A 27745-nucleotide genomic window follows, 5' to 3' on the forward strand; every position below is an offset into this window, starting at 1 on the left:
TGGGGAAAATCCTTGCAAGCATGGAGAAAACAGGCAGACTCTGCACAGAAATGCTGGCCTGGTAAGGATTCAAACCAGTGGCATTCTTGCTGTGAGGTAACAGTGCTAACCACTGGGCCGTGCCACCCAATATAAAAGGGAAGAGGAGTAGAAGTGGATGGGGGGTTCTTTAAGACGAAGATGACTGAAGTTAAAAACTGTTTATTTATAATGAGTTAGGATTTGTCTAATTGGGGTGATGTGTAGCTGATGTGGGACCAGCCGTGATCAATCATAAGCACGTAATCCTCTCGAAATTAGTTTATAAACAAACCGCGATTAGAACTTTGTGATTGGGATCTTCCAACTCAGCATTTTTAGCACACTTGTAGTGCTTCTCACATTTTACTCTGAAACAGAAGAACCAAACTTAATGTAATTTTCAGAGAAAAAAACAAATGCAAATTTTCTTCTCCAGTTTGTGGTTGCTAGTCCATCTAAATCAGTGGTCTCAAACTCAATTCCTGGGGGGCCGCAGCTCTGCTGAGTTTAGCTCTAACCAGTTCCAACTCACACCTTTTTAATAGTCTCTAGTAGTCTTGAACACCTTGATTACTTGAATCAGCAGCATTTGAATAGGGTTGGAGCAAAACTGTGTAGAGCTGTGGCCCTCCAGGAAGCCAGTTTGAGACCCATGATCTCAATTAAGATGGACAATCTAATAAATAATCATAAATTATCCGTTTTATTCAGCTAGTTCGCAAGAAAAATATCTTCTTACTTAGCATCTAAATGCTGTATCTGTTTCTAACCCTGTATAATCCAGAACACACACCACACATACCAATCCAGCATCATTATTTATGCCAGGGAACATGCGTGCACGCACACACACACACACACACACACACACACACATACACATACACACATACAACCACACACTCACTGAGACAGAGCACCTGCTGGGAATGGTGCGAGAAGAGCTCTCCTGGCGATGTACTCCAGCACACACCTCACCAGCAGGATTATTGAGATTAATAACTAGTGATTATTAAGATGAATACAACGATTATGTGTGTTGTGCCTTATGCTGCCGCTGTCGTTAATTAAGGCCACATCGTTAGCACACCAACGGCAGGTATTAACCCCATCCCCATCCATCCACATCACCGAGGGCAACTGTAACCATGGAGTGTTCGGTCTGCACCTCGCTGTGGTTTTGGTATAAAGTCTGTGGTTACGAAGACACAGTGCCAACATTATAGGCTCTTTAACAAAATCACACCACACATTCATATCGTTTAGCAGCAACTGAAAAAAACAACTTAAACTGGCCTAAGATGGCTATATGGGCAAACGCTGGTTAGTCTGGGCTGTTTTGCTGGTTTTAGACAGGATGAAGACTGGTAAACCTGCATAATAGATACTTTCTTTGGCAAGGTTGTGGGGCCAGTGAGAGAAGATTAAAACCAGTTTACTAGCTCATGAACTATATATATAAATATATACACATATACATACATACATATATATACACATGTAATACTGTTGAATGCTTCATTCTTCCTATTATGCCTTTAGATATGGTAACCATTGTATACATTCACCGGCCACTTTATTAGGTACACCTTACTAGTACCGGGTTGGACCCCCTTTTGCCTTCAGAACTGGCTTAATTCTTAGTGACATACATTCAATAAGGTACTGGAAATAATAAGAGTTTTTGGTCCATATTGACACGTTAGCATCATGCAGTTGCTGCAGATTTGTCCGCTGCACATCCATGATGCGAATCTCCCATCTCCATCACATCCCAAAGGTGCTCTATTAAATTAAGTTCTGGTGACTGTGGAGGCCATTTAAGTACAGTGAAATCATTGCAATGTTCAAGAAACCGGTCTAAAATGATTCAGGCTTTATGACATGGTGCATTCTCCTGATGGAAGTAGCCATCATAAGATGGGCACACTGTGGTCATAAAGGGATGGACATAGTCACAACAATACTCAGGTAGGCTGTGGCGTTGACACAATGCTCAATTGGTATTATTGGCCAAAAGTAAGGCCAAGAAAATACTGTATCACCCACACCATTACACCCCCACCACCAGCCTGACCCGTTGATTAAGGGCAGGATGGATCCATGCTTTCATGTAGTTGACGCCAAATTCTGACCCTACCTTCCGAAAGTCGCAGCAGAAATCGAGACTCATCAGACCAGGCAACATTTTTCCAATCTTCTGTTGTCCAACTTTGGTGAGCCTGCATCAATTGTAGTCTCAGTTTCTTGTTCTTAGCTGACACGAGTGACACCCGATGTGAACTTCTGTTGCTGTAGCCCAGGGGTCATCAATCTTGGTCCTGGAAGGCCGGTGTCCCTGCAGGGTTTAGCTCCAACTTGCTTCAACACACCTGCCTGGGTGCTTCAAGTATACCTAGTTACACCTTGATTACCTTGTTCAGGTGTGTTTGATTAGGGTTGGGGCTAAAATCTGCAGGACACCGGCCCTCCAGGAACAAGTTTGGTGACCATTACTGTAGCCCATCCGCCTCAAGGTTGGACATGTTGTGCGTTCAGAGATGCTCTTCTGTATAACTCGGTTGTAACGAGTGGTTATTTGAGTTACTGTTGCCTTTCTATAAGCTGGAACCAGTCTGGCCATTCTCCTCTGACCTCTGCTGCAACCGAACTGCCACTTACTGAGTATTTTCTACTTTTCAGACCATTCTCTGTAAACTCTAGAGATGGTTTTAGGGTGAAAATCCCAGTAGATCAGCAGTTTCTGAAATACTCAGACCAGCCTATCTGGCACCAACAACCATGCCATGTTCAAAGTCACTTAAATCACCTTTCTTCCCCATTCTGAACTGCGGCAGATCGTCTTGACCATGTCTACATGCCTAAATTTGTTAAGTTGCTACCATTTGATTGGCCGATAAGATATTTGCGTTAACGAGTAGTTAAACAGGTGTGTCTATATAAGTGGCCGGTGTGTGTAAGTGGAATAACTGACTCCAGACCATTGAATTATTCAAAAATAATGCACATATGAAGTGTAACAGGTGACCCAAGCATACAAATTTTTTTTTAAATGACATCAGAATTCTTTTTTCAAAATTTCAGAATTTCAAAATTTTCATTTTTTCCCCATTTCAAATGTATATTTCCAAAATAATATTAAACACTTAATGCATTTCCAGTGTTAAAATACACCTTGGGCAAATGCCAAACTAGATATATTATTATTATTTACTTATTTAATTAATCTATTTGCTACGCTTAATTTTGTTAGGTCTTCATGAATAAAAGCAATATAAACATATTGTATATAATACATTTTTGCAAAGCTTTCAGTACAAAAACATTATCATTTCCCATAAGGTTAAAACCTAATAATACATTTTCAAACTGAAATACATATTTCCACAACATAGATAAAACATCTTAGGCTGGTGTGATCTATTTTTCCTCATCCCTTGTTAGGCTTAATATCTACACAATTCGATAGGCCTAAACTGTAACCATGGAAACACAGACTAATAATGCATGGCTCATGAGGCTGTTGGTAAACTTTCTGAAACTATTACACCCACCTGCAGCAGGCCAGTAAAAAAAAGATGAGATGGGGTGGAGTCCAATGGAGAAGCTGAGAGAAAGAGAGATAGAAATTGGCCTACTCCTCCACTGCGTTGAACTGAGCTGATTGACACCCCCTACACACACTCTCGCACACAAAAAACATCAAACGCATACACACACAAGCCCTCTTCAGCTCTGTCTTTAACTGTGTGGGCACCAGCATTGATTTTCTCTTGAGCTGAAGGGATGACATCACTGTTATAGGGAAACAGCATGTAGGCGACTCTTCTGGATGCCTGTCTTTAATCGGACGGATGATCATAGGACAATGGCCACAGAGCGACAAGCCGAGGACTGCGCTGATATTTCTGGTTCATGATAGCAGCAGGGGGAGAGCTGTGAAAGGGGTCACTCATTGTTTTGCGGCCATTAACGCATGCCGTGAGTGAGAAGGGCAGCCTAGTGACACTGTCTTAATAGGGAAGGCGACTTCAGATATCTAATGAGCCGCATGAAGGGTGGAGACGAGAAGGGAGGAGGACTGCAGGAGAATGCTCCCAATTATCTTTAATAATCCCTCTGTAATCTCTCACACTGAATGGAAATTGCGCAGAAGGGAAAAGCATGGGCAGATAAAGATTACAATTAAAGGAAAAATCACTTTTTTATTTTTCATGCATTAATCTGCCATTGTTGTGGAATGAGCTTTATGGTTTTTCGGCGGTCATTCATCTGTAAGAAGTTGAAAGAAATAATAGGGGAAATTAACGAATGAGAATGGAAGAGGGTAGGCAGCTACTGTGGATATTCATTCTGTAGAGTTGATTTTACACCTGGTTTGAGTAGGACACAGTCGCATGTTGGCAGCAGAAATTTTGGATTCCATCACAGTTTAATGGTCCAATAAGGACTGACACTTCAAGCAAAATATATAAAGTATGCTTCAGTCAGTTCCAAAATGTACTCAAAGTCTATACATTCTATTAGAAGTAAAAGTATGAGATCTGTCACTGGGGCACTATTTTTCAAAAGATACATACAGTATTTGTACCTAGAGTATCCATATTGATTCGTCATAGGATCATTTTAGATAATTTGGGTAATAATATATTTATTTTAGGTATCAATAAGGACAACAAATGTGTTTTTTTTAAAAGGTAGGTACTGTCCCAGTAGCTTCGTTTCCATTCACCTATTTTTATGTGCATTTTGGATATGCACATAAACAACCAGTTAATTGAAACGCCAAGATGTGCATAAGTTTGAAAATGCGCATTAAAACTTATGCACATAACCGAGTAAGATTAACTTTTCATTTGATGAGAAAAGTTGTTCACGATGGAAACACTTTTACCAAACAAATTCAAGTAAAAGCATTTAAAAAGGTTTGTTATAAAAGATCATGTGATGATGAAAATGTGTGTGAATGGACAAACCAGCAAGCTGAGCACATTGTAGAACATCTGAAATGTTGTTTTGGTCATTCTAAAACGCTGTAACCATTTTAGTATTATTGTTATTATATCATTAATTACCTCCAGAGTTTTCAATTGCGCCTTTGCTCTGCATCTCATGCCTTCAAACACCACATTGATTGCGTGTCGACATACTGCCTTCTGAGGCGCATGTCATTTGTTAAATGAAGAAAAAATTCACGCAGTTTCTCCTACAGCAGCAAATTCCATTTTTACTTTTTAAATTTGGCGGCAGTTAATCGGGAAAGTGAGTGAGTTTGGCTGCAGTTAATCGGGAATTTTGTTCTGACTAGTTGGATGGAAACGCTGATTCATATGTCTTATATGCGATATTACAGTTATGCGCATACATTTTATTTGCATCTTTGTATGGAAACATAGCTAGTGACAGGTCCTGTACTTTTATTTATGGGAGTATACATTAGCTATACAAGTCTGGTGAGCATGTTTTTGTTTCCACTGAATATCTCATGCAAAACTCTCAAGAGTCTTCTCTGCAAACTAATTTCGGTGACATTCACTTGAAGCAGTGCTAAAATGAGAAAAAAAAAAGTAGGACGGTGCATGATTTCATTTTTTTTTTTAATTGTTTTTTTTTTTTAATAAAGGAAGATTGACTAATGGGCGAATGCAATGCAAAGGAAGGGAAGAAAGTTGTTTTGAAGGGGAGGGAAGGTTATGGTATTTGATTAAAGTTTATGAGGAAAGGAATTTTTACAAAATAATGACGTGCATAGATACACTGTTTACAACAAGAACTACTATATACATATAATAATAAGAAGAGTAAATTTTGATTTTATTGTAACTTTAATGGACGATAATAGTTGTTCAAAAACTTGCTTGGATAAGTTGGTTTAGAATCAGATTACCCAGCAGACACACAATGTCATAAAATGATAGTATTAGGCTATGTTTAAGTCACCAACAACTAACAGGACGGTGTTATTTTGATGTCCAATAGCGACATGAAATGCCAACATCCTAAACCAACATCATGTTGACGTCAAATACTAAGATGTATTGTATGTAATGTATCTGAAATGGCAACCAAAATTCAATGTCTGATCGACATCAAATTAGTAACATCCACACAACATCAAGCTGTAACACCATTAGACGTTGATATTTTGATGTTTTTAGGTTGGGTTGGAAAGTAACCAAAAGTAACGTCTGTCCGACGTTGGATATTGACGTTGAGTTCTGACGTAAACTCCATTTTCATTTGCAAACAAAATGCAATGTCCAATGATGTTGGGGTGCAATGTCAATCTGACGTCTTGTTGATGCCCTGTGCCTGCTGAGTAGGAACCAAAATTTAGTCTGATTAAGGGTCAAGGTAACACTAGCTTGACCTAAGTAGGAGACTAGGCAGAGGGGTCATTCAACTTAAAAAAATATATTTTGAGTGAGTGAGAGAATATATCATACTGTAATCTAGAACTGTTTGCCGACTGAAGCTAAACAGGTTTAGGGTTGTATAGTGGTGGGAGCACAAGTGATATTACATAACAATGGAAAATCCAACACAATATACTATGGAACAGTCCTGTTTCCTGTTCCAGCCTGCAAAATAAGCTTTTTTGTACACTGTTCGAGTATAAGAAACTACATTTAAGAAGCAATTACTGTTCAGTATATTTGGTGAGCTCACATATGAAATGTAGTTTGGTTAAGATTGGTAAAGAATACTGAAGAATCCAATGTTCCCCCATTCAAAAAGATAGGAGCTGAAATTGCTGCCTGAGAGGTGTTTCAAAGATGGCTGCCAAGTAAAATGACTTGACTTAAAGGTACATAGCCTAAAACAAAAACAAGATGTTTTGTTTAAACAGTCAGTCTCAGTGCTCATGTTAGCAAAAGTTTCTGTAAAATATTGATTTCTGAACTAAATTATAATCGGGACTGGTTCTGAATTAAAAGAGTAAAGGAGGGTGAGAGAAAAAAGTAAAGAGATGAATAGTGAGTGGTTTCAGCGGGGAGAAATTGTCCCACTTTAAGCAGCAGTAAATCCCACGCAGCACAGGCTTACAATCCAGCACTTACTCAGAGAGACGGATGAGAGAAGACTGGGGGGAAGGTGCGTAAATGCTCCGATGGCTCGAGCACAGAAAGAAAACACTGCTGCAGGGAGACTGTGCTGGAATTAACTTCACATCTCAACATCAACTGTACTCATTAATGAAATGCCTACTTTCTCTCTTTCTCTCTCTTCTCTTTCTCTCTTTCTCTCTCTCTCTCACAAAAAAAAAACTAGGTTTATTTCCAAAACTGATTTCATTTGTGAGCTTCTGCATCTCCTTTTCATAATATCACTCAAATGGCAATTTTGTTATCACAGCATTGACTCTTTTGTCAAACAATGGCTAATTTGGGTCGGCGGGTGGGTGGATGGATGGATGGATATATATACAAAACTAGCCAGATAGATGGATGGATGGATGGATGGATGGATGGATGGATGAATGGACGGACGAGCTGACGGACGGACAGGTGGATGGATGGATGTATGGATAATATAAACAAAACTAGCCAGACACAGTATATGGATGTATGGCTAGATGTATGTATGGATATATGTATGTATGTATGTATGTATGTATGTATGTATGTATGTGTGGATGCATGGATGGATGGATGGATGGATGGATGGATGGATGGATAATATATACATAACTAGCCAGATGGATGGATGGATGGATGGATGGATGCATATATGTATGTAAGGATGAATGGATGGCCTCATTGTAAGTTGTTTTGGATAAAATCTTCTAAATGACTTAAGGTAAAGGTAAAATAAAGGTTTAAAATTGCTACATTGGAATATATGATGTATTTTAGGCTGAAAATTTGCGACATTTTCATTTTATAGTAAAAAACTATGTAATGTCATTTTTCATAGAAACTGACAATTTGAATGTTAAATTTTATTATATTATATTATATTATATTATATTATATTATATTATATTATATTATATTATATTATATTATATTTAAGAAAATTTAAATTCAGCTCTGGGACATAAAAGTGTGTGCAGTGTTGAAGAAACACCCACATACATGTGATTGTACCTAAGCAGCTTCAATTCTCAGGCAGTGTCTATGGAAACCGAATATTCACTGACACGAACAGAGAGAAAAGGCTAGGAAATGGAGAACACAAGAGATGGAGGTTCATCGACTGATGGCGACTGGGAAAGCCTGGTGCGTGGGCTGACCGGGGGTTTCTGCCGCACAAGCACTCATAAATTTGCTGCCTTCCCTCCCTACCATCTCTCTCTTTCTCTCTCTCTCTCTCTCTCTCTTTCTCTCTCTCTTTCTCTCTGTCTCCCTCTCTTTTTCTTCATCCCTGACCCCCTCCCCTTAAGCATAATGATAATTGCATGCTTTATGAGGAGCTGAGACAGGAGGCCAATGCATAGCTCATCTACACGTCACAGAATGGGATGGGTTTGTTGACCCCCCTCAGCCATTACAGTGATTAAATAAGACGGACTCTGTCCCTATATCAGCCATGCGGATCATCAAGAAGGTCACCACACTTGACTTTGCCAGTGATAGACGTTTAATTCATGACTGTAATGTCAGTATCATTTTATGAAGTCCTTCTGATATACAGTACACACAAGCATGTGATGCTTGATGGGGGATGGTATTGAAAGATAAACGTCTAGAATGTGAAATTTATTTTAATAATTTTTCCTGCTAAAGGAATTAAGAGATTCTGTAATAAAACTCTGATATTAGGCTCAATTGTGGTATTTCAAAGGTTTCTAATTTTACTTTAAAGGTCTCCAACAGTTTAAATCAATCCATGGTCAGAATTTCTTTTTTTTACATTATATACATTGCAGTATCACTTCTTTTCTCACAGAGTCTAACAGAGTTCACTGAAAGATTCATTCTTTCCTTTTCCGAGGTCTGCTGAGCTTGATAGCCTATTGAAACATGAGTGTTATTTTACCCTAGAAAATGTCTACTAGATATGGCAAGAGGAGCTGCACGATTTTGAAAAAACTGACATTGAGTTCTGGCGGTAAAATGAGGAGGTAGTCGTGTTCACGCTCTCACTGTCTTTCATTTTATCAGCACCAATTACACGCAAGTGTACTTTGAAAAGAGATAACGTTAGCTATGTTTCCATCCAAAAATGTGAATTAACTTTTTGTGCAAAACTGGACTATCTCATTAAAAACATGCAAATAAAGCAGCAAATACCAACAGTAAAAACTGAATTTGATGCGGAAGGAGAAGCTGCGTCAATCTTTTCTTCATCTAAATCACTTGCGCCTCAGAAAGCAATCCTGGCATGCAGTGAACGCACAGTGGTATTTGAAGGTGTCAGACGCAGAACATAGGTGCTCTTGATTCTGGAGGTCATTAATAATATAATAACACAAATACTGAAACGGTAATGCGTTTGATAATGACCAAAACAACATTTCAGAGGTTTTACAGTGTGCTCAGCCTGCTGGTTTATCCATTCACACACATATTTATCATCACATGATCCCTTTTAACAAAATCACATGACCTTTTTTAATGCGCATGCTGAAGTTTGTGCGGTAAAAGTGTTTCCATCGCAGTTTATGCGCATCTTTTCTTATCGAATAAAAAGTTTATCCTACTCAGTTATGCGCATGTTTTTTATGCGCATTTTCAAAATTTATGCGCATCATAACGTTTCCATCAACCGTTTTTTTAAACCGCATATGCAAAATGCGCATAAAAATAGGTAGATGGAAACATCGCTATAATCTTCAACAAAAATCCTGGATCTTTGGTTAATTGATTTTGTATGAAAATGGCAAGCAAAAATGTGATTGCGGCTTGATAGTCTCAACCTAATACAAGCTAGCATGGAGGCCGCTACTAACACTACTAACAGTTGCAGGTAGCAATCTTCGCTATACCATACACTTCTAAGACTGAACTGATGTCCTCACGCAATCAGATGGCACAGTCTATTAAATGGAGACAACAAGCTTTTGGTCTGAGATCGGATTGATTGTTTAAACCTTATGTTCCATGGTCAAAACCAAAATGGAAAAAACTAACTAACTCCCTAGTATATTGATGGGGACTCTATACTGCTCAGTGAGCTCCGTCTTTCGGATTAGACGTCAAACCTGACTTTCTGTGGTCAAAAAAAAAGGTAGGGGTTTAACCCCGGCATCCTGGCCAAAATATGCCCACTGGCCTCCGTCCATCATGGCTATATCATAATTGGCTTCATCAATCTGTCTGGCGCAATATGGCTGCCATCGCATCATCCAGGTGGATGCAGCACACTGGTGTTGTATGAAGAGATCCCCACCTAAAATGTGTAAAGTGTCCAGAAAAGCACTATATAAATGTAAGGAATTATCATCATTATTATTATTAATATTATTATTATTATTATTAGTAGTAGTAGTAGTAGTAGTAGTAGTACTATTATTGTTATTAAATCATTAATTTTCTTTTCGGCTTAGTTCCTTAAACTGGGGTCCCCACAGTGGAATGAACTGCCAATTTGAGCAACTGCGCAGAATTCCGCAGATTTTTAGCCGTTCATTGATTCTGTTTATTTACTGCGGTAAATGCGTGTAAATATATATTTATTCAGTTTTTAAATTAATTTCAGTAATATTATTGACTAATATGAAAATATTCATATGATTTATTTACAACACAGTTTGTAAAGTATTATTTTCTGTCTTTTAGTAGATATATTATATGAGACTTACTTTTTTACCAAATAAAGTGGATCTAATTGGATTTGTAGTTTAAACATTAAATAAAAGTTAAAAAGGTATTGTTTTTAATGTCATATATTAAGGTTTTAGTTATGATACTCTAAAAATCATTCTGCATAAATCCTAAGATTTTTCACAATATTCTGTGCAGAAATAGCAAAAAACATTCGCAAATTCAGTCTGGCCCTAGTAATATGTCAACAGCGCGGCCAAGAGCAACACATGAATGAGCACCCTATACTGACACTGAGGAAAAGAAACTGCTGAATGGACTTCTTATTTTTGTTTTATATGCATACAAAAGTATTCTCGTAACTTGATAATATTCCAACTGAACCCCTGAAGGCATTTTATTTTTTGGTTCCATTCAGGACTTTGAACAACTCAGGAACTTTGCTGATTAAGGAGGATGAGGGAGCTCTCAGATCTCACCCAGTACCACTTCTGCATGAAGTGTTTTTAAAATATCAGTCAAAACATACCTCTTCTCTCTGCCCTACTAATATTTTTTTTTTTTTTCATTTTTTAGGACTCATTGACTACAGATTTTTTAAATGTAATTTTAGTTTATACATTTTATTGTAGCATATATTGCCCTGTATCTCTAATTGTTTATTATTGTTGTCATGTTTATGAAGTACTTCATGTTTTTTTAAGGTGCTCTATGAATAAAGTTGACCTTGACCTTGGCCTAAATATTCTTAATTTGCATTTCCAATGCAAACAAGGGGTAATTAATAACATCATTTTCTTTTTGGGTGAACAAATTTTGACTTACTATAGTGCATTCTATGTGACAAATCACTAATTAAAAACATATTTTATTATTATTTGGTCATGTTACTGTACCCTAAGTCCATGAAAAACATGAACAGAACTTCTGAAGTTGACAGCAACCATGATTAGTAAATGCTTTTGAATTGGAACCTTTTCATATGGAACCTTATTGTAAAAGGATGCTTCAGTTAATGTTTACAGTATTCATCTAATACACACTGCATCTCATTCTCTTCATTACCTTAAGGATTTTTTATCCCTTTCATGCCATCATTGTTCAGTTCTTCCTTCGTCTCTGTCCTGCTTGTCCCTTTCATCTTCACCTTCTCTCTCTATCATTCTCTCTCTTCTCTCCCACCCCTGCTCCAGCTAATTGCCACGGAGCTCAGTGATAGAAATCAATGTGCAATGTTTGATTGTGAGCCAAAGCACAGGAAGGTGAAGCAGAGCAATGAACATCACAAACAGACAAACATACACACTCAGCACTTGCATATCTGATGATTAAGAGGTGTCTCATACACAGCGCTGTGTTTGTGTTGGGTTTCCCACTGAAGCTCTGACTAAACCCCTGAATCAATCTGAGCATAATGCCATAAACTACATTCGAGCATGTATATTATTTATTTATTGCATTTAAGTCAACTTCGAATAGCTTTGTGTGGCATAAAATACAATAACTGACAGAGCAAAAGATGCAAACAGATCAGCCAATATCTTTCCGTCGTTTTACATTGAGACTCTGATGATCTTATATTAAAGGGAATGTTCATCTAAAAATCAACATTCTGCCATATTAAACATTTTATTCACATCATTCAAAGCTCAACCCTTTTTTTTTGTGGAACACACACAAAAACAGATATTTAAAAATAGAAGAATATTTCATAACATAATCTTGACATAATTATACCTTTCAGAATAACTGCTTAAATCATCATTGAAAACGGCTGATGGCTGCCTTTGCGATATTGTTGTGTCTCAGTTTACGCTGTGTTAATATTTTACTTGATTACTAGGATGTTTTGAGTCAAAACGATTAGTTAATTTCTTGTGTTTTAACTACGTCAGTCAACATGAACCAGCAATGAGTGAAGCATACTTCTTCAGCATGTTGGAATCTGACACTGTAAAAAATGCAGGGTTTCACACAATCGATTTATGTTGGGACGACATGAAGGAATTAAACTAACTTATTAGTTATCCAACCTCAAGAATTGTGTTGTTTCAGCTCATATTTAACAATTTAACAAATTTTTTTGTACTTTTTAGCATTCTGTAAGAGGTCTACATATGAAAAATAGCCATTCTTGAATAATTCTGTCTCATTTTACAGTAATGTTTATTAATGTGCATTGACCCTGTAAACAAATAAACTAAAAATATATATATTCGAATAAGTCAAATAAACAAACAGCAAAATAATTGTTGAGTGAAGATCATTTGAAAAGAATAACCATTTAGTTTACACAGAAATTATATCTCTGTTGTCAATTAATAGTGTACAATGCATATGTTATATGCATATGTTAACTTATATCAACAAATACAACTTTTGAGTAGTAAATGTTGAGATTACCAAAGAGGTTAACCCAGAATTTTGTCATTTACTCAGCCTAGACTTGTTCCAAACCAGTTTGAACACAAAAGAAGATATTTTGAAGAATGTTGGAAACGTGTAACCATTGACATCAATAGTAGGAAAAACAAACTAATAGGTAAACTACCCCTTTAATATCAAAATTTGTTAGGATAAATTTTTGCAATGTAAACTAAATCTATCAGGAACATTTTTATTATCTAATTTTTTGCTTAATGCTCTAAGAAATGTGTTGGTTAAATTTAGTGAATGGTTGTTAATGCATTAACCAATGTTATTAAATAAGACCCTACTGGTTTTGCCAGAAAATTAGCATTTATCTCTGCCTACTGCTTTTCACATGAGAGTTCAGGATAGTCATGAGGTTTGGGACTGCACACATTCTAGAGGTGACATCATCCAATAAGCATTGTCATGAAGTTATTTTTTGACTCTAGAGTGATTAGTCACATGACATATTACAACTCAAGTGATTGCTCATTCCTGCTCTATTCAGCACTCAATTGTTGTTGCAGATTATAAATCAGGTATTTGTATCTCCAGCGTAGCAGCTATTAAGATGAACAGGAATGCTAACACATAGCTTTCTCCAGGTATTACAGACTTGATTGCTTTGGAAACAGTTATGATGCTTGTAACTGCATCTGGCGACACTGGTAGCACAGAAATTACCCACTTCACCTCTAATGCAGAGTTCAGACTGCACTATTTTCAAAATAGTCCCGTCAAAGATGTTTTCACACTGCATGACTATCTGGGGTAACATTTCGCCGCTGATGTATTTACACTGCAAGATTGATCGCTGACAGGGGGTTTTACACGGCATGACATTACAATTGAAAGAATCGACAACAACTTTGTCTCGGTCTGCAAACTACATCTCACAACCAAACACAGGTGAGAAGTGACATGGAAACAATATGAGTTCACGAAGTATATCTTCTGTCATTAACTCGCTTACATAATGAGAAAGAAGCCTTTAGTGAGGTAGAAAATGTACTTATTTTGCTCACCTTGCCTGTGGTTTCAGGCATTTGTCAGCGAGTCAAAAATCAGGGCTAAAATCACGCAGTCTGAACTGAGTATAAGGGGACCCACTTAACACAATTAACTTATCATACAATATTTTTTGCTAGATTCATCCCATTTAAAGTCTTGTTTTCATGCCCTGCACCAAGTTGTTTAAAAAGCATATACATTTGTGCCCATTTAGGCACCCATTGGCATGCTGGTCTGAATAGAAAATGTGTTAAGATGCATTGCATGAGCTATTTTAAGGCTGGTGCAGTTTTGTTGTTGTTATTGTTTACACGCATGTTAGATATATGCACCAATATACATCCATACACATTGCTTATTGCACACACAGGGATCGGCTGCAGCACACAAACATCTTTAAATATTACAAATTAAAGGATAAAAGTGTAAAAAGATTATTACTGTCTACAGTACATAAATACAAATAACCCTCTTCACCTCGGGAGGCTTTGGTAGAATCCGAATTATTGAAGTGCTTCTGAAACCCGATCCTTTCAGAAACTGACAAAAACGAGAGTGACCATTGGTACCCTTTTAGCAGGGGAATCGCAAGCCTGATAAAGGTAACCCGTACCGACCCGTACCATACCAATCAGTAGAAATGGGCCATTAAAGGCAATGTGAAATGAGACTTTGATTGGTTTAATACATGTTACGCCCCAAAACATACTCATAACTCATTAAGAGAATTAGTAAAAGTCTTTTAGACCATGAGCACCAACATTTTGTTACCGTCCTTGAAATAGCAGAAATGGATGTGGACACGCCCTAAGTGCACTTTAGACCATGCACTTAGATCATTAAAATAGAGCCCTAAGTGTACTTTAAAACACATTATTCTATGTTCTTAAAACCCAACAATGACGGCCAAAAAAGGACCCCTAATAGACGAACCCTGTGAAAGCAGAAGGCTCAGCTTGTCTGCTGTCTTTCTTTCTGACCAGAAAGCCTAGTGGAACAGACTGTATGGAGTGGAGAGACTAGTGTAAATCTGTCTCCTACATGAAAGCGTCTTTGATAGGCCTCTGCTCTCATCTCATCTCCACAAGCACGCCACTAATGTTCTGCCTCGCAGCCAAAATATCCCCAGCAACACCTGGCACCATGAAGAAAAAGAAAAAAGCTGATTAAATCATTAGAGAAACACATGGGAGGACGGAAAAGAGAGAGCGGGAGATGAAGGAGGGAGAGCGAGGAGGTAACGGGGGGAGGGATGAACAACTTCATAAGCTTGGCACTGCGCTCCTGGTGCCATGCCCGTTGTTTATGTCCACACACATCAAAGGCTGCGGTAATCGCTGCTGTTTGCAGGCCCACATCTCCAGTTCACCTTGACTGACCTGTTTACACTACGGGCCAGAGCAGTGGCAGAGGATGGCAGTTTCCTTGCTGAGCGGCCCAAGAAGTGCCTGAACTAGAATGCTAGAATGGCAGTACGCTTAATGAATGAACATTAGGAGATGAGCTTCCCATTGCACAGTGGTTGGAGCAGCTCCAGGTCTTCACCAGCTGTGCTTCTCTTGTTTACATGCCACCGCCTGCTGCTGGAGTGGCCACACCACAGGCCTCGGCTCCCAAACTCAGGCTTGAAGGCTGCATCCTCGGGCGCGCTTGAGCAGTCGAGTCCAACCTGAGAATGTGTGCACAGGATCTTAAAGGGGTCATATATGGGACAGTTGGCCTAAAGGGTTGGTGGGAGGTGGTTTGCATGCCTCTTTGTTTATTATTGAAGTGAAATTCTGCATATATGGTCATTAGACTATCCGGATGCTACTTTGAAATGAACAAGGTGCTCCTGGTTTGTGATACCTGATAGTTGAGCTGCACATATAATCGAAAAAAGGTTGCGATCATAATTCGACCCTATGCACAACCTTAATTCTGGGTTTCTAGAATTCTGCCAATTATATTTTCAAGGTCAGGAAAGAAGCATAAAGTTGATCACAAAAGACTTCACATTGTTTTATATACATTGCTCAGCAACATGAACCGCTTCAAATGGTGTTAAAAGTGTGTCATACTGTTTTACAAGATTTAATTTACACCAAAATGGAATTTCTGTCTTCATGTAATGATGTATATGCGGCCGCAAAATCACGCATGAGCTGACGCACTGTTTGCTTTCTACCGAGAGGACGTGCACATGCCCACCTATGATGTTTATTTTGGTGAAAAGAATATGTATAAGCTGTAAATAACAGATAAAAAAGTTGCAAATAACTTGTGATCAGTTGGGAGCCGGGAAGTATGATTTGCATGTATGTTTTTTTCCTCAAAGTGACAACAGCCATGACACTGAAGTCAGCAGTGAATGTGAAACTGAAAGCGCGCACATCATTTATATGATCATATCACATTTTAATTATGATTACAAGCATTTTATATATTTGTTCTTTAGTGAACACAAAGTGTTGTGCATAAAAATAAATGTTGTTGATCAGTATAACTACTCTAGCTTATTTAATAGGTTACAGTATGCTTACTCCATGAGACAAGATGAGACATGAAATTGGGTTCATGAGAAGAGACGAGATGAAATTTTGACACTATTTTTAAGAAATCTTTAATGATGAAATATCTAAATGGAAAATAGCATTTATTCAACTGAAACACAGAAAAAAACGAAAAACTATTTTGTTGCTTTTTTTAAATCAACTTGTAATAAATGTTATTTTAGTTTTATTTTAAGTTGCATTACTATGCAGTAAATTTGCTAATATATGAATGGAAAATAGTATTCATATATGATTTTACATGTTAGCAAAATATTAGCTAATAAAAAAATTGAAAATGAATTTTTATTTAACTGAAAAAAAAAAAATCACAAAATGCAAAACAAGCAAACTAGTGACTTGCAACACAAAGGCAGCCCGGGTTGCCAGGTGAGTGCAAAGCACTTGATGTGCAGTTCAAATCCAATCCTGCCTCCTCCTATCTTCAGTGCTAAATTCACCCTCACGCTCCATCATAACCTCACAACTCACGAGACAAATTTTCACCTCAACGAGAAATCTTGTTGCGATTTAGTCTCGCGAGATCTCGTAGCCCAAGATCTCGTCACATCCCTACTATATAATGTTAAATATAATGCAAGAGGGATTCTGATAATGACAAATGACTCATTTTAGCAATGAAAAAATGAGACAAGCATATGGCTCAAACATAATAATTCAACTTGAGAATTATGAATAGTTGTTTTCTGATGCCATCAATTTACTGTGAATTAACAACAAGGACATAGTTAAATAATTAATGTTCAAGTCCACCATTCCAAGTCTATACAAAATTGTGCATTTTAAACAGTAGACCTACACATAGGCCTAATATTATATTGTTCTTTTACCATGTTTAAGAATTAACAATAATAACAGTTTACTCATATAGACCTTTATTTTACATCTACAGCAGGGGTGTCCAAACTCGGTCCTGGAAGGCAGATGTCCTGCAGATTTTTGCTCCAACTTGCCTGCAAGGATTCTAGAAAGCCTAGTAAGAGCTTGATTAGCTAGCCTAGGTGTGTCTGATTGCGGTTGGAACTAAACTTTGCAGGACACCGGCCGTCCAGGACAGAGTTTGGACATGCCTGATCTACAGAATCAGAAGAAGATCAGGATCTTGATTTTAAGCAAAAAAAAAAAAAATTGTGATTCTCATTTTAGCCAGAATCGTGCAGCCCTATCTGATAGTTGCCATGACTTTTTAAGAGAGGCAGTGATCTGCTTTTTTTTCACATTTGTGACTAGTGTACAAAGAGCAAAGCTTGTCCCTGATCACTGCCAGTGTTAGGAATTCAGTTTTTCTGTCGAGTCAAACATTATTCAGGTACAAAATACATTTTAAACCTTTTGTAAAACTTCGTGAAAGAAATACTGTGCACAAATGCTTTAAATTGCCTTGAAATGCTCACATAGTTACAGGCCTTAAAAACACATTCAAATGACAAACTATCTGCAAAACTCTTGTTTTGGGTCTCCCCCCTCAGACTTCACAGTAGGACATTCCAAGCCCCTGGCCTCGAAGCACTTTGTCTCCCTTTTGCCAGAACTTATTCACCCCTGCCCTGAATGCAATTTCTACCAAAGGGAATGTGTTTTCTTGTCTGAATTACTCAAGGAATGCAGAGTGATTCCCACCAAGAGGAACCTCTCAGACCGCTATTTTTATAGAGGGGAGCCTCAGACTTGCAGCTCACATGGGGCACCCCCGGATTCATGATATGCTATGATGTGTGACTGCATTGAAAGTCAGTGTAAACCAGAAGTTCATATTAGCTGCAGTACTGTGACATATTTCCAGCTGAAACTGAACACTGAACTGAAGGCAGGTTTACTTTAGCGCCATGCAATATATTCCTCGTAATACCATTCTATTTGATTTCCTGACAGTTTTTTTTTTCTTTATACGTTTTCTGGTGCTATAATAAAATGTATGTGTTCACAAAATAACACACTGCTTATTGTAATGGTTCACAGTGTTTGTAAATGTTTCTTGTTCAAACTATAATCCATTTGTTAGTGCTTTGCCATGATAAGCACTCAAAACATGTTCACTACAAAGATCCTTTCCTCCCCAATTACTCATTTAAACTAGAATTGTGGATGACCTTTTACTTTGTGTAAAAAAAAATGTTCTTGTCATCTACAGTATTTAGTTTGTTCTTCTTATATCATTTTCTTTGTTCCTTCAAAGTGTGCCACGTCTTATGGTAAAACTAACTAGTGAACAAGAATGTTCAAACTACATATGGAAGACTGTTGGACTGCATGCGTCCATAAGGTCTGGACACCATCATTTTACACTTTATTCAATTAGCAGACACTTTTATCCAAACCAACTTACATCACAGCTTTCAATAGCCAATCAAAGTCCCTTTAAGGCAAGTCATTTCACTCGGTGGGCACCTTTGAAACCAATGGAGTATATTTGCTGTTGACATTGGTGGGGAAACATCGAATCCTCCAAAATTGTTTGCCTTGCTTGTTAAATTTCACATTTGGAGGCACCAATGAAACCAATGTTTCCTATTTTTTGTTTCTCTTTAGTTGATTCAACCAATGAGATGACCCAGTTATTTCATTTTTATTTTATTTATTTATTAATTTTTTTGGTGTCTTACGGATAAGACACTTAGAATGGCATCTGAGGCAAATACATACTGTATATGCATACATATAAAAACTGAAGTACAGTTAATTCAGAATTATTAGCCTCCTTGGCTTGAATTGTTAGCTCCTCTGTTTATTTTTTCCCCCTAATTTCTCTTTAACGAAGATTTTAATTACTAATTTCTAATAACTTATTTTTTTTATCTTTGCCATGATGACAGTAAATTATATTTTACTAAATATTTTTCAAGGCACTTCTATTCAGCTTAAAGTGACATTTAAAGACTTAACTAGGTTAATTAGGTTAATCAGGTTAGGGTAATTAGGCAAGTTATTGTATAATGATGGTTTGTTCTGTCAATTATCGAAAAATAAAAAAGCTTAAAGGGGCTAATAATTTTGACCGTAAAATGTTTTTTAAAAAATTAAAACTGCTTTTATTCTAGCTGACATAAAACAAATAAGACTTTCTCTGGAAGAAAAATATTATCAGACATAAAAATCATTTAGGAAATATTTAACAAAATATTAAATAAATAAAGGGGGGGGGGTGTTAATAATTCTGACTTTAACTGTATGTATTTAGCTTAAACGTCAGACCATTTCCCTCGGTGGCCTTTGAAAAAGCATGTCATTTACAATGTCTTTTTCGAGAATGTGGAAATGGGATGCTGGAATTCACAGTCCTAACTGTGCAACTGTGTTTCTCTTACAGGAAACTTCAAAGGATTGTGTAAGCAGATAGATCACTTTCCAGAAGACACAGATTATGAAGCAGATGCCTCAGAGTACTTCTTACGTGAGTGCCTTCTTAGTGTTTCTGTGACAGTATTCATGTTCTCACCATCTTGTTCTTCCTTGTTCAATCTGTGAGGCTTTTCATGTACTGCTATTATGCTATTTTTGCCCAAGTGCTGTTGCTGCTGAAACAAAAGGGAAAAAAATTCCTAACCTACATATACAATCTTTGGGGAGAAAAATTCAGAAAGTTTGGGGAAGGTTATTACTAGGCCTTGCAGAGCTCTGCAGATTCCTTATTATACACAATGCTATACATATTACACTGTTAACAGTTCAATCAATTATAACAATTATTTTTTATTCAAACAAATATGCTTCATATTTTAATCTTTTTAGAGTATTTTTAAGTAGTACTGCTGCTTTAAAAAAGTTAATCTTTGGAGATTTAATTAAAAAAGTAAATTAAAGAAATAAAAAGAAATTCTATGAATAACTGAAAACAACGTTGTGAATTATTGTGGCTTTTAGAAACTACACTACCTGACAAAAGTCTTGTCGCCTTTTAGGAATAGCAAATACTTGACTTGTAGTTGATCATTTGGTACCAGAAGTGGCTTTTATAAAGGGCAAAAGCCTCTAGATTACGCTTATTTGACAAAATAAAATATGATAATGCCTTGATTCTTAATTATTTAATTAGGACAGAAAGGTCTGACTTTGCTTAGACAACAGTCTTGTCACTAACAGAAATAATATACAGTATAGAATATAAAGTCATGCTGCAGTGGGAAAATAATTTATTTTGTGTATGACTCCCATGAGCTTGGACAACTGGATTCATACATCTCTGCAATGACTCAAATAACTTATGAATAAAGTGATCTGGAATGGGAAAGAAAGTCTTCTTGCAGGACTCCCAGAGTTTATCAAGGTTCTTTGGATTCATCTTCAATGCCTCCTGCTTCATCTTACCCCAGACATGCTCAATAATGTTTGTCTCTGGTGAATGGGCTGGCCTATCCTGGAGCACATTGACCTTTTTTGCTTTCAGGACCTTTGATGCAGAGGCTGAAGTATGAGAAGGAGCGCTATACTACAGAAGAATTTGCCCTCTTCTGTGGTTTGTAATGTAATGGGCTGCACAAATGTCTTGATACCTCAGGCCGTTGACGTTGCCATCCACTCTGCAGATCTCTCGCATGACCCCATACTGAATGTAACCCCAAACCATGATTTTTTTTCGCCAAACTTGACTGATTTCTGTCAGACTCTTGGGTTCATGCCGGCACCAGTAGATCTTCTGCAGAATTTGTAATGACTGGGATGCAGTTCACCAGATGATTCATCAGAAAAATCTATCTTCTGCCAGTTTTTCAAACTAGGAAAACTAGAAGTCAAGTTATTATTTGTTGCTCTTACAACTGGGATCGACAACAAGACTTTTGTCAGGTAGTGTATAAAAATGCAATATATTAATTCCTGTGCGAAAAATAATGAATCTTAGCTTTTTTACTACAAATGTAATCAAATTTAAATATTACATCAATAATTTTGTGCAATTTTAGCTGTCAACTATTAACAAAAAGGTGCTTAATAATATAGTCCATGCTTAAACAACTAATCTTAACTAATATATTATCGCTGTTTAAAAAAATAATTATCTGCTTTTTTAGTTAAACTTGTATTGAAATATTTACAGCTGAAACCAGAAGTTTACATACACTGTATAAAAGGCACATAACCATTTAAAAAAAAAAAAGTCAGATGGTAATGTGACTAAACTTTTTCTCTTTTAGGCAAGTTAGGATTTTCAAATTTGTTTCTATTATGCTTAATAGCAGAATAATGACAGATATTTTTTTTGAGAAATTGTTATAACTTTTCTTGAAAGTCAAGTTTACATACAATAAGATTATTCTGCCTCAGAAAAAGCTCAGATGATGGTGTCAAGGTTTTGGAAGTTTCTGATTGGCTAATTGACAACATTTGAGTTAATTGCAGGCACAACTGTAGAATAGTATTTAAGGAAAACCTCAAGCACACTGCTTCCTTGTTTGACAACATGGAAAAATCAACAAGCCAGAATCAACAAAAAAGCCAGATTACAACTTGCTAAATTACACTGGGAAAAAGAATATTTTTTGGACACATGTCATGTGGTCTGATAGAACTAAGATTGAACTGTTTGGCCATAATGACCAGTGTTACATTTGGAGGACAAAGGGGAAAGCTTACAAGCCTAGGAACACCATCCCAACTGTGAAGTATGGGGGCGGCAGCATCATGTTGTGGGGCTGTTTTGCTGCAGAAGGGACTGGTCCATTTCACAGCATAGATGGCATCATGAAGAAAGAACATTATGTAGAAATACTGAAGCAACATCTCAAGACATCAGCCAGGAAATTAAAACTTGGTCACAAATGGGTCTTCCAAACAGACCATGACCGTGAGTATACTGCCCAATTACTTAAAATGTGCTTTAAGGACAACAGAGTGAATGTTTTGAAGAGGCCATCACGAAGCCCTGATCTCAATCCTATAGAAATTTGTGGACAGAGTTGAAAAAGCTCTTGCTAGCAAGGCAGCCAACAAATCTGACTCAGTTACACCAATTCTGTCTGGAGGAATGGGCCAAAATTCCTTTAAACTATTGTGAGAAGCTTGTGGAAGGATACTCAAAGCATTTAACCAAAGTTATACAGTTTAAATACAAAGTAAAAAAAAAATACCAAGCAAATGTATGTAAACTTTAGACTGTCTAGAAATTAATAAAAAAAACTAATTCTCTCATTATTCTGGCATTTAGCAAATGTAAATCATTTAGGTAATCCTAACGGACCTAAAATAGAAAATGTTTAGTATGATTTATCATCAGATAAATGATAAATGTTTAGTATGATTTATTTTTTTAATGGTCATGTTCCTTTTTTTAAAGTGTATGTAAATTTTTGGTGTCAACCGTATATTAGATTATTTTAAAATGTCTATATTATTCCATCAAATATGAATGTATCTGTTATGCTATCTGTTGTTAGATTTATTTGTTATTAAAATATAATAAAAAAATATTAATGATTAAATAATCATAAATTAAATAAATGATTAATAATGAACAAAGAAGCTTAAATAGTGTAGAGAATTTGAACTTTCAGCTCTTAATAAGGATATCTCACATTCAAATTGTCATTTCACACATTTTACACATTATCTACAACAAACTCTCAAAGGATTCGGCAGATTTCTCAGCAAAAATCAGCTTTGAAAAGTTCAGGTCCAGCTTACTTGCCAACTGATGCTGGCAAAGAAACATTGCTCACACTAAATGAGCTGTATTTCAAGTATTGTCCAAGTCTCGAGTTTGTTCCACCTTTGTTTGCTTTCCTCATGCTGTTCAGCTGTGCAAGGATGGTCTGTTGTCTCGGCAGGAGAGTGTGAATGTTTCCTCACTCCCTTTAAACTCTCCGGCTCATACAGTACAGCTCAACTAGGCCCAATTACAGCACACTGGCTCCATCGTAAACACACAGCATTGATTTCCACTCTTTTTTCGTCTGCGCAAGCAAACCCGGCAAACGAGTGTCAAACAAGCCACACGCATCAATCCTAAACTCACAAGCAGGACTATCAGTTACTGTCATCAAAACAAGGGCCTGAATTGACCGGAAACAACATGGTAACAACCGAGAGTAATTAAAGATTCTGGAAGTGTTGTTGAGGAGGACAATACGGCAGACCACTGGAGAAAGAAGTAGGTTAATCTAAAGGGGCAGTTATGACCATCTGCACTGTTTTTGGATAGTTTGGAGCAGAAAAGTCAATAGAGTTACTGACTAAAGAAGACAAAAGATGCTAATTTAACTGTTTTAAAATGACATACAAATACAATTAGGAATTTTGTGTGGAATGTTAGTAGAGTTTAATATACGTTTTCAATCTGGATATATAATAAAATGTAATATATTACTATGATGAATTTTTAGTAGTCATTACTTCAGTGTATTATTTCTTAATAGATTAAAATGTTTCTGGAAATCATGTGGGTTTTGTTCAGGATTCTTGAATGATTAGAAAGTTTAGCATTTATTTGAAACTTAGGAATGTCAAGTTTAGGACAACTAAAAGATATATATATATAATATATATATATATATATATATATATGTATATATGTATATATATTAGATATATGTATTTATTTGTATTTATATTTTATATAGATTCATCAAAATGATCATATTTAATTATATTTGTTCTTGCTAATTAACTAGTTCTGGATACTAAATGGCCTTCTTGAGATAAACATAATCTGTTACATGATGTGTTTTTTACAAAGCTGCTTTACTGTCATATTTCTGGTTGAAACCTGTTGAGAGGTTACATGATATGATACATTTCAGGCAGTACTGTTTCTTCTAATACACTATCTAATGTTCCTTTAAATTTCTTATTAATAAATCATGATGTTCTAAATGTCAGTCCTAGAGGTCCGGTGTCCTGTAGGTTTGAGATCCAACCCCAATAAGACCCTTGGCTTGCTAAATAAGCTAGGGTTGGGCGATGTTGACCAATTTGGCATCGTATAATGTCTAATGTGAAACATTGCAATGGACTATGGCATTGTCGTTGTAGGTGGTGGTGAATTAGTTATTTAAGAATATTTAATTAATTCATAACGAATTAATTATTTGTAGCCTACCTTTTCAACAACCTGACCCGCATGGTCTTTATTTTACCCATCACTAAAACATAAGTTACACACAAATTACCACCTGTCAATCACTTTTGCAGCGGAACTCTGGCATGAATAGGCAGAGTGATCTGTGTCATTATAATGGCATCGACATACTTGGTTGGTAAAAAAAGGTGCACAACCAACAGAAACCAACCAACCAACCGTATCTAAGGTTTTCGCTAAAATTTGCTAAAATTGAAAGCGAAGATTGAAGCAGTGTACTGACGCTGTGATACATTACCTGATAGATTGAAAAGACACAAGAGTTGTTAGATAGAGACAAGATTAATTAAATATCACGTTTAACAACTATATTGAGACGCGGTACATCCTTGATAAACTGTCCAACGTGCACTGCTGGAGCTCAGCCAGAGTGTGTGGGGTCACATGGTGTGCGTTTTCAGCAGTATAATGTGAACGGAGGGCTTTTCAGAAATGCTAGATGAAATGACAGTGTGGATGTGAATTGTTTTCGTTCTAAAATGCCATTTTAAAACTAAGATGTGTTAGTGTAAACGGGGCCTAAGTGTGTGTTTTTCGTGAGCATGTTGCTGCTACAATGGGGGTCGGGGCGAAGGATCATCAGCTTTGTGATGTCTATCGGCCATCAGCGATGGACGATGGCATCGTCTATCGACCCAACCCTTAATCAAGCATTTACTAAGTTCTAGAAACATCCTTGCAGATGTGTTGAAGCAAGTTAGAGCTAAAACACCAGACCTCCAGGATTAAGATTGAGAACCCCTGCACTAGACAAAAAACTATTATTTTGCCAATAGCTAAATATAGATTATATGGGTGAAAAACTACTTTTTCTTTTGCACCAAAAATCATTAGAATATAAATAAACTCATCTCCTATAAGGATATTTTAAATTACTGGCTGTAAATATATCAAAACTCAATTTATGATTAGCAATGTGTATTGCTAAGTACGTAATTTGGACAACTTTAAAGGCGATTTTCTTAGTATTTAGTTGTTGTTTTTTTTTAAAAACCCTCAGATTCATTCATTCATTCATTTTCTTTTTGGCTTAGTCTCTTTATTAATCTGGGGCCGCCACAGCAGAATGAACCGCCAACTTATTCAGCATATGTTTTACGCAGTAGATGTCTTTCCAGCTGCAGACAATTTTAGCGTACCCAATTCACCGATAGCACATGTTTTTAGACTTGTGGGGGAAACCGGAGCACCCAGAGGAGACCCACATGAACAAAGGGGGAACATGCCAACTCTAGACTTCTTACTGTGAGGCGATTTTGCTACCCACTGCGCAACCATGCTGCCCACCCTCAGATTCCAGGTTTTAAAATAGTTGTACCTTAACCAAACACTATCCTAATATACATAAAGGAAGCATGTCTTAATGATGTGAAGATATCAATAAAAAATGGTTTTGTGATCCATAGTCACATTTTACTTAAGCTATAGCAAATTGTTTTTTGTGCCCAACGTGACCTCCTCCACACTCTCTATCACAGCGTAAATGCCCCGAATCCCACCTTCACCAAGATAATCAATATGGAAATGTGACTGGACACTAATGTTGCTCTTCAAAATATACAATCATTGGCTATACCAGTATCTATTAACGTGACTGAAGACTACTTCTAGGCTTCAGCCATAAAGAGATTTCAGTTAAATAAATTATAAGACAAAAAGTAATTTTGGACACTAAAGTAGAGCTGACCGTAACACAAAAAACAGGACACATTTTCATTCCACTGTCATGATTCCATGTAGATTCTTTACATAGGCAAAAGTATACTTCTATGGAATCAAAGCCACATAATTAACTGATCCAAAGTAATATGTGACAAAAAAAAAAAACAGTCTTATGTTGCAAGTGGACATTTGTGAAAATAACCAACATACAGGTCCTTTTTCATTTTATGCCAAAATTACATTAAAAATCTGTAGAAAAACTCTATGCTTGATCAATTCTGTACATTGCTAAGCACTTTATATAGATAAATTCAAGTGATTTTGTCAGTATTCTTTAACCTTTAGGTTCCTGATTTTCAAATAGTTGTATCTGAGCCAAATATTGTCCTAATAAAGTATGTATCAATGAACACTTCAACTTCAAACTTCATTCAGTTTTCAGGTAATGTATAGATCTAAATAACAAAAAAAAAATGTACAAAAGCACACACATCACTTTTAACTGGGTGCTCAGCCAAAACGTAAAAAGGGCAAATTATATATTCAAAAAGGCGGCAACACCAAAGCTCCAGAAAAAGCAAATTGATTAAATTAAAAAGGCTGACACAAGGCCTGCAACGTTTCCCTATTCAACATCATGATCCTGGAAGTCCTGCTGTGCAGCATTTCTCAGTTATTATGAGACATTTTGTCACCACTCGACAATACGATTAAAGTTGTGAAGTGTCCACGTTGGGTGGAAGAACTTAACAAATTGCTGTTACAATGTGAAGCCTTTTGGATTTTCACTCTAGATACATTGTCTCCAAAAGGTTTAAATAAGGAGTTTGACATTTGTCTTTTTCTTTATTCATTCATTCATTGCTTGGTCCATTTATTAATCCAGGGTGCCACAGCAGAATGAACAGCCAACTTATCCAGCAAGTTTTTACGCAGCGGAAGCCCTTCCAGCCGCAACCCATCTCTGGGAAAAATCCACACACACATTCACACACACACACTCATACGCTAAGACCAGTTTAGCCTGTCCATATCACCAGTACCGCATGTCTCTGGGATATGGGGGGGAAACCGGAGCACCCAGAGCAATCCCAAGCAAATGCAGAGAGAACATGCAAACTTCACACAGAAACACCAACTGAGCCGAGGCTCGGACCAGCGACCCAGCAACCTTCTTGCTGTGAGGCGACAGCACTACCTACTGCACCTGTCCTTTTCTTTAATAATTCTTTAATGTTTAATTAGGCGTTTGGGTAAAGGTGTTTTTGGCCATATTTTGTTGTATGGGCATCACGGTGGCGCAGTGGGTA

The 27745-nt window shown here is 36.9% G+C and overlaps 1 protein-coding gene and 1 long non-coding RNA gene across 5 annotated transcripts in view; one reads left to right on the plus strand and one right to left on the minus strand.

The window, feature by feature from the left end:
- The window catches only part of LOC141381214 (uncharacterized), a 150983-nt gene that overhangs the window by 67410 nt on the left and 55828 nt on the right, over positions 1 to 27745 (minus strand). The gene's annotated exons all lie outside the window — the stretch shown is intronic.
- Positions 1 to 27745, plus strand: part of cacng2a (calcium channel, voltage-dependent, gamma subunit 2a) — a 131422-nt gene that overhangs the window by 66202 nt on the left and 37475 nt on the right. The window contains 1 exon segment of the mRNA NM_200641.2: positions 20013 to 20096. Coding sequence (NP_956935.1) covers positions 20013 to 20096 — 84 coding nt within the window.

The sequence above is a fragment of the Danio rerio genome, chromosome 3 (genome assembly GCF_049306965.1).
Source record: "Danio rerio strain Tuebingen ecotype United States chromosome 3, GRCz12tu, whole genome shotgun sequence".
Taxonomy (NCBI): Eukaryota; Metazoa; Chordata; class Actinopteri; order Cypriniformes; family Danionidae; genus Danio; species Danio rerio.